At 40.3% G+C, this 12,408-nt stretch overlaps 1 protein-coding gene across 5 annotated transcripts in view; it reads right to left on the reverse strand.

The window, feature by feature from the left end:
• trip13 (thyroid hormone receptor interactor 13) overlaps positions 1 to 12,408 on the reverse strand; it is a 74,554-nt gene that overhangs the window by 53,147 nt on the left and 8,999 nt on the right. For all 5 annotated transcript variants that reach the window (XM_066716024.1, XM_066716023.1, XM_066716025.1 and 2 more), the window contains exons 6-7: positions 9,128 to 9,218; positions 8,534 to 8,606 (exon numbers count right to left, since the gene is read on the reverse strand). In XM_066716024.1, coding sequence (XP_066572121.1) covers positions 8,534 to 8,606; positions 9,128 to 9,218 — 164 coding nt within the window. The remainder of the gene's footprint in view (positions 1 to 8,533; positions 8,607 to 9,127; positions 9,219 to 12,408) is intronic.

Below are 12,408 nucleotides of genomic sequence, written 5' to 3' on the forward strand. Positions count from 1 at the left end.
TGGCATCTTTTTAAATGTTTCTTACAATGCAATTCTTTGAGTCTTTTGGGGATTTTGAACATAGAGAGATATTCGCGGAAATACTTTTGTCATGTTTGATGTTGGAATTCTTTTTACAGTGCCTTGCAAATCTGTATCTCGCAAAACCTCCTGCACACTCATTACAAATATAGCAACTGCTCACAACAGCCAAGGGAGAATACAGAACAATAAAAGTTATGCACGTTATTTTATTCGTAAATATTCATATTTATAACTGAAATATATATATATATATATATATATATATATATATATATATATATATATATATATATTCAAATATTTATTAACATAGAAAGCTATGAGGGAGAAATTAACATACGCAGAGATATGTACTTTTAAATTGCAAAAGCCAGACAAAAAGCAGTTTTTAATCTTATTGTCTGCTCCTTCTATCTGACCTATTTATGAATTGTATTCTATTGTGTGAATGAACTGCTCTTTGTGGCATCTTTTTGAATTACACGTAAATATTCTTCCTTCAACCGAAGTGGAGCTATGTGGGGTGGTTTCAGTATTTGTTAAATACTCCATTTCCCTTATATACAACATTATTTTGCCACAATTAAAAAAAAAAATACTGAATAAATTAAATAGATAAATACACCAATCAGCCATAACATTATGATCACCTGCCTAATATTGTGTAGGTCCCCCTTTTGCCACCAAAACAGCTCTGACCCGTCAAGGCATGGACTCCACTAGACCTCTGACGGTGTTCTGTGGTATCTGGCACCAAGACGTTAGCAGCAGATCCTTTAAGTCCTGTAAGTTGCGAGGTGGGGCCTCCATGGATCGGACTTGTTTGACCAGCACATCCCACAGATGCTTGATTGGATTGAGATATGGGGAATTTGGAGACCAAGTCAACACCCTGAACTTGTGATTCATCTGACCAGGCCACCTTCTTCCATTGCTCCGTGGTCCAGTTCTGATGCTCACGTGCCCATTGTAGGCTCTTTCGGCAATGGACAGGGGTCAGCATGGGCACCCTGACTGGTCTGCAGCTACGCAGCCCCATACGCAACAAACTGCGAAGCACTGTGTGTTCTGACACCTTTCTATCAGAACCAGCATTAACTTTTTCAGCAATTTGAGCTACCAGTATCTTGTCTGTTGGATCGGACCACACGGGTCAGCCTTCGCTCCCCACGTGCATCAATGAGCCTTGGCCGCCCATGACCCTGTGCCCGGTTCACTGCTTTTCCTTCCTTGGACCACTTTTGATAGGTACTGACCACTGCAGACCGGGAACATCCCACAATTTGACCCTTGTAAAAGTCGCTCAGATCCTTACGCTTGCCCATTTTTCCTGCTTTTAACACATCAACTTTGAGGACAAAATGTTCACTTGCTTCCTATATATCCCACCCACTGACAGGTGCCATGATAACAAGAATATTGGTGTTATTCACTTCACCTGTCAGTGGTCATAATGTTATGGCTGATCGGTGTATATATTATTTGTATAAGTTATTTTGAGACCACTGCTTGAAGTGAAAGTAATGACTATTAATTAACTGCACCCCCTGCTTTCTGTAGTTGTCAGAGTAAACACTATACTTTGTGGTCTCAAGGCTTTAGGAGTGAATAATGACAAAATCCCTTTTCACAGAGGCTCGTGCAATATCCAAAGCATGCTGGGGGAGTCTAACTTTCTAGGAATCTATTTGAGGGCAATCCACTGACAGACGAAAATTGTTGAAAAACAAAACAAAATGAAAAACACAAAACAAAATTACGCATGTAGCAATTCAAACCCTGACAAAAATATCACAAGGAAGGAAATCCATATTTCTGTCCATGATTTGACACCCATGTATCTAGCAAAAACACTTGATGAGGAGTTCATAGCAGAGGTGTATTTTTTGAATGACATCTTCATTCACTTGAATGGACTTAATTTGGCACTACAGGGGAGGGATAAAACAGTTATTGACACGAAAACTGACTGCTTTTCAAAATAAATTTGTTACCTTCAATTCTGATCTGTGCCCAAATAAAATGCTCCATTCCCCTACACCATGCAACTATATCCAATTCTCATCAACACAAATCACTCCCTTAATGTTGGGAGTTTTTAGAGAACTAAGTTTAATCTGCCAACAGTGGTAATGCAGTTCGTTAGCGACCCGTTCTCTACTGATAGGACATCTCCGCAAAAGCTAAACAGACACTGATGCCACTCGATGAGGGTTCCCTCCAGTTGGAGCTAGTGAACATGCAGGTATCGGCTGATCTGAGGCATGTATTTCAGTCTGTGGGTTGTGTGAAGTCTTGGACTGAGCATATTATCGCAGAGAGCAATTCCCAAACGAGATCTTTGGCCTTTATTCTTTTGACGATATTTTGTTTAACAAACATGTGACTCCAGCTTCTCTCACATGAACGCCATAAAAAACAAACACTCATCCCTCCTTGTCAAATGTAAATCTTCATGACTGCATGTGAATTTCTGTAGAAAGTGTAATATAGGAATAAAGGTGCATTGTATGCTTATACATGCATTTGCACTGTTCTTTATACTGGTCTTTTGAAGAGTTTTTCAAATCTTGCCCCTGTAAGAATATAATTGAATAACCCTGGCCTATATCATACCTGTGACTATATACCTTACTTTGTATGGACCTTCAGTAATCCTACAGACATGGAAGACACACAACAAAGCAGCAGTGCTGGCCGGAGGAGGCCTTAATTTACATAGGGAGGAGCTGACTGAGCAGTATGCTGCCCAAATAATATCCTGTGCAACCGTAGGACAGCTGAAGCGACCCGGGAGAGAGCATGGGTGTCTGTGACTGACACAGCGTCAGTCACAGCATCCCCCAATGCAGTTGGGGGATGCAACAGGTCGGTCATGGAAGTAAAGAAGAGGGTAAGTAGTTTATATATATATATATATATATATATATATATATATATATATATATATATATATAGTACTATATAGTATTAGAAGACATATGGAAATTATATAACAGTAGCAATAAGCAGACCTGCCAACTCTCACGCATCTCATGTCAGACTTTCGTATTAGTTTCCCGATATTGTCATCCGTTTATAAATTTAATTTACTCTGTCAAAGTAAAGTATTTCCATGCAGAACTTCTCTGTGACGAAGCCATTGGTCCTGTTCTTGTTGCGCACATTTCCGCAGGAATGCACAGATCTGTAGAATTACACTGATTCCATTGGTGGAGCCGAGCAGATCTGTGCAGAAATGCTGAAATCCCCACTACACAAACTTAGCAAAGGTACGTTCTGTTTTAGCCAATCACAGACAAGTGTAGCGTAAGGTACACTTATACATTTCAATTAAAGAAGTGAATTTATAGTGTCACCTTATCACGAATCCTGGAATCTTGTAGAACTCAATTTCTGTAATAATTGGACGCAGACACCAATTCCAAAGATATACATTGTCAAATGTATTAAAAACAAAGACTAAATGTTGCACTACACTAATTATACAAAAATGGAAAAACTAATTAAAATTCACTCTAGATCAACAAATCAAAGACAAATCACTTCTGTGACCAAATCAATGGGATCGCATATATATCACACAAATCGTTAAACAAAAAAGGTTATAAACACACTGACTACAATACCGGTTAGTAAGACGAAGGTGAGTCACTCATTAGTATTGTTAGTCGGACATTAAATAACTACGCAGGTTAGTATTTATGTCAGGTAACTTCTCGTTATATATATATCAGTCTCATTTACGTTTAGGTGCCGAGAAAGATCCTATCATTACTTGTTACCACAATTTCCATTAACTGATTATTATTCAATGATTAAGGATAGGCAGGGCCACTTATAATCTGGTGTCTATTAACTTGTGTCAATTTCAGACTAAACAGTTAAACAGGAATGAGAAGATATTTCTCGGCGTTGACAGATTTTATTTCTAAAATTATCAACAAAACAGTTTAATGCAACACACATTTATATTTAAGAAAACTAAATGATATTACACATTCTAGAGTTATGAATCACAGATTAACATTTCTAATTGATTTCTCAAATGTCATGAATCACAAACTCCCAACTGTTAAACTTATCTGAACTTTGTCGCAGAGAGGCCTCTCTGGCTTCGGGCTCAGATAACAGCACGAGGTCCATGTGGTTTGGAACAAAGGCAGTCCAGTTAGGCTTTGTCCAAGAACTTCCACTCAGTCGATGCACCTGGAAGTTGGGGTTTCACGAATGTATAGTCTTTTCCAAACACATTTTCCACTGGTTTGAAGGCTCCAAGGTTGTGCACAAAATCTTCTTGGCAAGCAGGGTCTCTCACCGTACTTATTTGAATACAAAGTCTTTGAGGAAAGCAGGGCCCCGTTTGGTTCCAAGGGTCAAGTTTCTTAAGACTCAAATAGCTATTTAAATGACTGACACTTTCGTATACAGTCGACTTAGTCAATTGTCCAGCTGTAAAACTCCACTGATCAGGTGGGCACAGGCGGGCATGTGCAGTCTGTAAAGTTCTTTATTTAATAAAGTCCTTTAAAAGAATTCTTCGTATGGCTCAATCTCCTTCTCCCAGTTTAACTCTTCTGTTGCCGGCAAAGACTTGGTTGGTTTCTGGATCCGGTTCGGGCAACAGAGCTACAGGTTGAGCTGTGGCAGCGAGTTTCTGGTTCAGGTGAGAGAGAGAGAGAGAGAGAGAGAGAGAGAGAGACCGTGCACTGTTCTTTATACGCCTGTCAGATCAATAGGTGATTGGTTCTTGAGTTTTTGAGATTGGATTTCGGTTTCAGCCCCCAGTGTCCTATTGAAGGGGGGCTTGATTTATGACTGATGTCAATCCATGCCATCTTTTGGAAATGCCGGTTGGCCCGGGTTCGTATCTCTGTGTCGGGATTTCGGCTCTCGTCCACGTCAAAGAGTTTTCATTACCTACAGGCCCCCTTCCCCAGACATCTCACAGCACGATTCCAAACTATTTGGCCTATTCTCGGTGCCATCCACCCAAGACTGTCACTTTGATGTAAACCAGTTCCCAGCTGATGAGTTAAGGAAATCTGATAACTTTGGGGGGGAGAGGTCTTCTTTAGATCAGTGCTTCAGCTCAGAGCTAAAATGCTCTTATCAAAATACACCCATCATAATGCTACACAAGAAATAACACATCGCATCCTCCCAATCTACATTACAGCTACATAAAGAGACAATCAACAGTACAGGCTTTAAAATAAAATCAATATATATATATATTTTTTTTTAAACTACTGAATTTTAGATTCAACTATTCATTAAAGTGAATTTTCAACTATTTTGGATAGTGGGAATTAGTTATTTTTCTAGATATGTACAGTGAAGGGAAAAAGTATTTGATCCCTTGCTGATTTTGTACGTTTGCCCACTGACAAAGAAATTATCAGTCTATAATTTTAATGGTAGGTGTATTCTAGCAGTGAGAGACAGAATAACAACAACAAAATCCAGAAAAACACATTTCAAAAAAGTTATAAATTGATTTGCATGTTAATGAGGGAAATAAAGTATTTGACCCCTTCGACTTAGTACTTGGTGGCAAAACCCTTGTTGGCAATCACAGAGGTCAGACGTTTCTTGTAGTTGGCCACCAGGTTTGCACACATCTCAGGAGGGATTTTGACCCACTCCTGTTTGCAGATCCTCTCCAAGTCATTAAGGTTTCGAGGCTGACGTTTGGCAACTCGAACCTTCAGCTGCCTCCACAGATTTTCTATGGGATAAGGTCTGGAGACTGGCTAGGCCACTCCAGGACCTTAATGTGCTTCTTCTTAAGCCACTCCTTTGTTGCCTTGGCTGTGTGTTTTGGGTCATTGTCATGCTGGAATACCCATCCATGACCCATTTTCAATGCCCTGGCTGAGGTAAGTTGGTTCTCACCCAAGATTTGACAGTACATGGCCCCGTCCATCGTCCCTTTGATGCGGTGCAGTTGTCCTGTCCCCTTAGCAGAAAAACACCCCCAAAGCATAATGTTTCCACCTCCATGTTTGACGGTGGGGATGGTGTTCTTGGGGTCATAGGCAGCATTCTTCCTCCTCCAAACACAGCAAGTTGAGATGATGCCAAAGAGCTCGATTTTGGTCTCATCTGACCACAACACTTTCACCCAGTTCTCCTCTGAATCATTCAGATGTACAGGCCCATCTGAAGTTTGCCAACGAACATGTGCTTTCTTGAGTAGGGGGACCCTGCGAGCGCTGCAGGATTTCAGTCCTTCACGGCGTAGTGTGTTAGCAATTGTTTTCTTGTTGACTATGGTCCCAGCTGCCTTGAGATCATTAACAAGATCCTCCCGTGTAGTTCTGGGCTGATTCCTCACCGTTCTCATGATCATTGAAACTCCACGAGGTGAGATCTTGCATGGAGCCCCAGACCGAGGGAGACTGACAGTTATTTTGTGTTTCTTCCATTTGCGAATAATCGCACCAACTGTTGTCACCTTCTCACCAAGCTGCTTGGCGATGGTCTTGTAGCCCATTCCAGCCTTGTGTAGGTCTACAATCTTGTCCCTGACATCCTTGGACAGCTCTTTGGTCTTGGCCATGGTGGAGAGTTTGGAATCTGATTGATTGATTGCTTCTGTGGACAAGTGTCTTTTATACAGGTAACCAGCTGAGATTAGGAGCACTCCCTTTAAGACAGTGCTCCTAATCTCAGCTCGTTACCTGTATAAAAGACACCTGGGAGCCAGAAATCTTGCTGATTGATAGGGGATCAAATACTTATTTCCCTCATTAACAAGCAAATCAATTTATAACTTTTTTGAAATGCGTTTTTCTGGATTTTTTTGTTGTTATTCTGTCTCTCACTGTTAAAATACAGCTACCATTAAAATGATAGACTGATCATTTCTTTGTCAGTGGGCAAACGTACAAAATCAGCAGGGGATCAAATACTTTTTTCCCTCACTGTATAAACAGAAGATTATGGGTATCTGGTAATATTTATTACTACTATGTCCACAATATTGTGTTTGTACTGCAGGACTACACATATGAACCTTGTTATATGCCCTCTCTGCAGAGTACAAGTGTCATAAGCCACGTTCTCAGGAGATATGCACTCTCCTGTATGGAAAGAGCGCTGTCGTGAGTATCTGTTGTGTGGGTTTAGGACAATGACATAAAGGTGTACACTACTTATCGAGGAGGTATGAATTCGGGATGTGTCCAGACTCAAATACACTGCATAGTCTGGACTGATGTAAAATGTACATATTGTGACCCCCTCCACCCCCCGGGTACTTTGCCAGGACATTATTGTTGCACATGTGTCAGTTGTGCAATATCATAAAAACCAACGCATTATCTCCTCCCCGTTTGCTCTGGTATTGGTATTGGTAATTTAATGTGTTCCTCAGCATGTCGCAGAAACACGGTCAAGAACCGGTCAAGGAGATGTGTCCTCAGTGTGTGCCGCGGCCGGTACACCCTTTCAGCATATCTTTGCATATGTTGGGGTTGCTGTTGCCGGGTATACAGTGCATCATTACTGTCCAAATGACAACAGACACGCTGCATGCTACAAACCACGTTTTCCATTGTTAACGGTGTGCTGGAATGGTGCTGTGCGCGGAGTTAATGCCATCCTTTTATGAGCCTTATTGTGAAGGAGAAACGCATTCCCCTTCCTTAATCACGGACTTTGCTAATGCTATTGAACAGACATTGCATTTATGCATAGAGGGGTTGCACTGAAATTAACATAAAAAAATATAATAAATTGTATACATCCTTATTGTAAAAAAGACCTTGCTTATGTAAAACATGATTGGGAACGCTACACTTCTTTATCTTATTTCGGAGTGGTAAAACTTATTTTGTTTGCATTTAACAGTCAGCCGAGTTAATGAGTCAATATTTTAAAGTGCCAGATAGAAGCACGCATGAGTACACGGAGTACTGGGTGATTGTATATTAGAACATTTCAATGTGAATATACATATATGCATTTAAGCAAATTTTTAGCCCCCGAAATGTTTCAGTATGCATTGCTTGATATTTTCAAAAGCGGGTGAGGTATAATAGAATATACATTATTTGTTATTATTGATGCTTATTTGTTTAAGCATGTCATTATGGAAACTGTGAGATGTTACAGACTGAATATGCATAAAAGCTCTGCAGAGATAATTTTAAGAGAGAGTGGGGGACATATAATGGTCCTCAGTGTGCTTATAGAAATTCATTTTGCACAAAGATATTGATCATAGGATTATTTAGTATAAAGAAAAGTGTTTTGTTAAATAAAATCGGACATTCTTACACTTATTCTGCACATTCCAAACCTGGTTTTGTGCATGGTGCATACCTTCAAATATAACAGGATCATGCATATTGTCAGCCACACCCCCCATACAATTTATTTGTGCATGCAAAACGAGGCTACGCACAAACCTTATGAATATCAGAGCCAGTGGGTTTGGGCAAGAAACTTCTCTAGAGTGATAAAGAGCTAATTGTCAATTAAATGCTTTATTCAAACTTACCTGTTTGACAGTCTAATTGAAAGCTTTTGAGCCAAAGCTTTACACAAAGAGGTTTTCCCTGTTCCTGGAGGGCCTACAAGCAAACAAATTATCTTAGGAATCACAACATATTTTCTATTTTTATACCTTTGCACATTTGGAATACCAATTTAAAATCAACTTTTCTCAGCACACACTGTAATTCACAGCACAAACAGCAGAGCTATAGCACTGAGAGAAGGCCTAATGTAGCTTTTTCTAATGCCACTGTACAGCTCAATAAGCAACAGTGGTCACGGTCATACAAAAAGATTAGGAAACCACACCCAACCCTGGCAGCACTTCACCTAACACAATCAAAATCCACAAAACAGGCAAACACAGAATCAAAATATTGACCCACTGGACAATCGCAAATTAAAGTCCAAAACATGGCTGTGGCATTTTATTTGACATATTTAGTCTTCTACTTAGTCCTGGCCACACTTGGCTATGACAGAGCAGATTCAAATCTGCTCAGCTTTAAGAGTGTTGAGGCACTCAGGACATTACTAAATCAAATCATTTTTAATGGATATGAAGTGTAAAATAATAAAGATTGACATCAAGCCTCACCATGAAGCAACACAACTCTGTTCCATGCAATCAGGTTGCTGTCGACTTTTTTGTCTGAGAAGAATATAGTGGTGGACACATAATCCAGGAGCTACAAAATATGACATTTTCAAAGTTACAGAAAACACAACAGATACCTACAGTGGACAATGTTGTTAAATTGTAGCAAATAAGAAATAAAGTGTTACACAAGAAACAGATGAAAGCTCCATGAAGTTGGCCCCATTACAGCATGAACAAATTCAATATCACTTGTTTGTGCTACGTTTGTGCCGGTTTGTGCCGTTGAAATAAACATTTGTGCTGCTTTGGTTTTGAAGATATTAACATTTATTTATTTTCGGCGAGTTACGTCACTCAGCCCCCCCACAACAACAGAATCAAACCAAACATACCTCTTTCGTTTGTGCCGTTGAAACTAACGTTTGAACTATTATGGTTTTAATGTTATTCATAATTTTTTATTGAACGAGTGACGTCACTTATCCCCCCACAACATCACAATCAAACCAGTTTGTGCGGTTTAAACTAATGTTTCAGCTATTCTAATAAAGTTATAACAAAATTAAATTAAAATTACATTATTTTTGCTGAAACTCCTATTGCATATGAATAAAAATCATAGTAGGCTACAGTCCTAGTACTAACAGGATAAAAAAAAAAAAAGATCCAAAAACAGGATCGGATCCGGGCTCACTAGATCCGGATCATGAAAAGGCTTTGTACGAAGCAGATCCAGCTCCAGGCCAGCTCCAGCAGCCGCAGCTCCAGCTACGGAGTGGCTCAGGTACAGCTCCACACTGCTGCTCCAGCTCTGGCTGCTATTAATCAGCTCCGGCTCAGAAGCCACAAAAAACAATGCAAACTAGGATGCGAACGTTATAAATGATTTATTTTTTACTTCCTTAATGTAAATAACTGTTTAACAAAAACAAAATATTAATAACAAACATCTGTTTAACCATTCAAACATGAAAAAGTACAAAATTGTAAAGAGGTCTGTGGCAATTAGGGTTGCCAGCCGGCCATTATTTTAGTGGACTGTCCGGTATTTTTACACTACATGGCCAACAGTATGTGGACACCCCTTCTAATTAGTGTATATGGCATATGGGAGACTCTGAGACCAGTAGAGGAAGATTCTACAGTCTGATGTGACCAAAATAGAGCTTTCTGGCCTCAACGCATAGCGCTACATTTGGTGTAAGCCTAACACCACACATCATCCTGAGAACACCATCCCTACTGTGAAGCATAGTGGTGGCAGCATTAAGCAAAACGGATGCAGCAAAGTACAGAGAAATCCTGTAAAAAACCTTGCTGTCTGCAAGACACCTGGGGCCTCATGTATCAACGCTGCGTAGGCACAAAAACTTTGCGTACGCCATCTTTCACGCTTACGCAGCTGTATGGGACGGGATCATCCGCATGTCTACCAGGTATATAAGGTTCCCATAAGATGCAGTTGACCAGCCAAACATTAAAGCTCAATTTGCAGCAATAGCCGGTTTTCCTAATGTAATCGGAGCGATAGACTGCACATACATAAAGGCGAAGAAGAAGAATTTGCATATGTGAATCGGAAACATTTCCATTCAATAAATGTGCAGATAATATGTGATGCACAAATGCGCCTAACAAATATTGTGGCAAGGTGGCCTGGGTCAACCCATGATTCACACATCCTTACAAACAGCATGGTTGGGATGAAGCTCCAAGCTGGCAGGGTGCGCGATGGGTGGCTTCTTGGTGAGTGATGCATTTAAAGTTATGGTTCTATGTAATTTTATTTTTATTATTGTTTTTGACGGACAAAGTTCCAAATAAAATATTTGTTCTCGTTTCTACCTCCGATAGTAGCACCTCCAATTCACTTTCCATAAAGTTTTGTTTCTTGCTGCTGGCTTTTGCCATTTTCTTGCTGCTGGCTTTTTCCACAGTGGACTCATTACCATATAAAAAAATATTTAATTAAGGGAGGAGACAGGGTGGGGTTTTGTGCTCGTGCATGTGCACTCAATTTCACGTTAATTGGGATGTACAAAGAGAATATGCGTGGGATCCTGCGTACGCAGAGATTCATACATTTGTTTTTTTTTTGTGCGTACTCACATTTACAGCTTTGTCCGTACACAACGTTTTAGTATGAATTCAACGCAAGTCTTTGTACATGAGGCCCCTGGGACTTGGGAGAAGATTAATCTTCCAGCAGGGCAATAACCCCAAACATACAGCCAAAGCCACACTTGAGTGGATTAAAAATAAAAAGGTCAATGTCCTGGAGTGGCCCAGTCAAAGCCCGGACCTCAATCCAATTGAGAATATGTGGAAAGAGTTGAACATTGCTGTTCACCAAAAGTCCCCATCCAACTTGATGGAGCTTGAGCAATTCTGCAAAGACGAATGGGCAAACATTGCTGTGTCCAGATGTGCAAAGCTGGTAGAGACTTATACACATAGACTCATGGCTGTAATTGCTGCCAAAGGTGTGATTACTTATGCATTCAATTATTTTCCGTTTTGTATTTCTAATTCATTTAGAAAAAAATGCAGATCATATTTTTCACTTTGACATTATGGACATTTTCGGTGTTGATCAGTGGCAAAAACTCCTGATTAAATCCATTCTGATTTCATGTTGTAACACAACATTGAAAAGACAAAGATGGGTGAATACTTTTTAGAGCCACTGCAAAATCAAGCCACACAGCAATCTCCTTAGACAAGCATTGGCAGTAGAATTAACTTTACTGAGAGCTCAATGACTTTCTACGTGGCACCGTTATAGGATGCCACCTTTCCAAAAAGGCAACTTTTTTAATTTCTGCCCTGCTAGAGCTGCCCTTGTGAGCTGTAAGTGCCGTTATTGTTAAGAGGAAACATCTAGGAGCAACAACATCTCAGCCGCAAAGTGGTCGGCCACACAAGCTCACAGAACGGGACTGTTGAGTGCTGAAATACGTTCGTTGGTTGCAACAATCACTTCTGAGTGCCAAACTGCCTCTGGAATCAACATCAGCAGAACTGTTTGTCAGGAGCTTCATGAATTTGGTTTCCATGGCCGAGCAGCCGCACAAGCCTAAGATCTCCATGCGCAATGCCAAGTGTTGGCTGCAGTGGTGTTAAGCTCGCCACCACTTGATCTGGGAGCAGTGGAAATGCGATCTCTGGCAGTCCGATGGAGGAATCTTTGTTTGGTGGATGCCAGGAGAACGTTAACTGTACGAATGCATAGACCAACTGTAAAGTTTGGAGGAGGAATAATTGTCTCAGGGCTCGGC

This window comes from Amia ocellicauda, chromosome 10, assembly GCF_036373705.1.
Source record: "Amia ocellicauda isolate fAmiCal2 chromosome 10, fAmiCal2.hap1, whole genome shotgun sequence".
Taxonomy (NCBI): domain Eukaryota; kingdom Metazoa; phylum Chordata; class Actinopteri; order Amiiformes; family Amiidae; genus Amia; species Amia ocellicauda.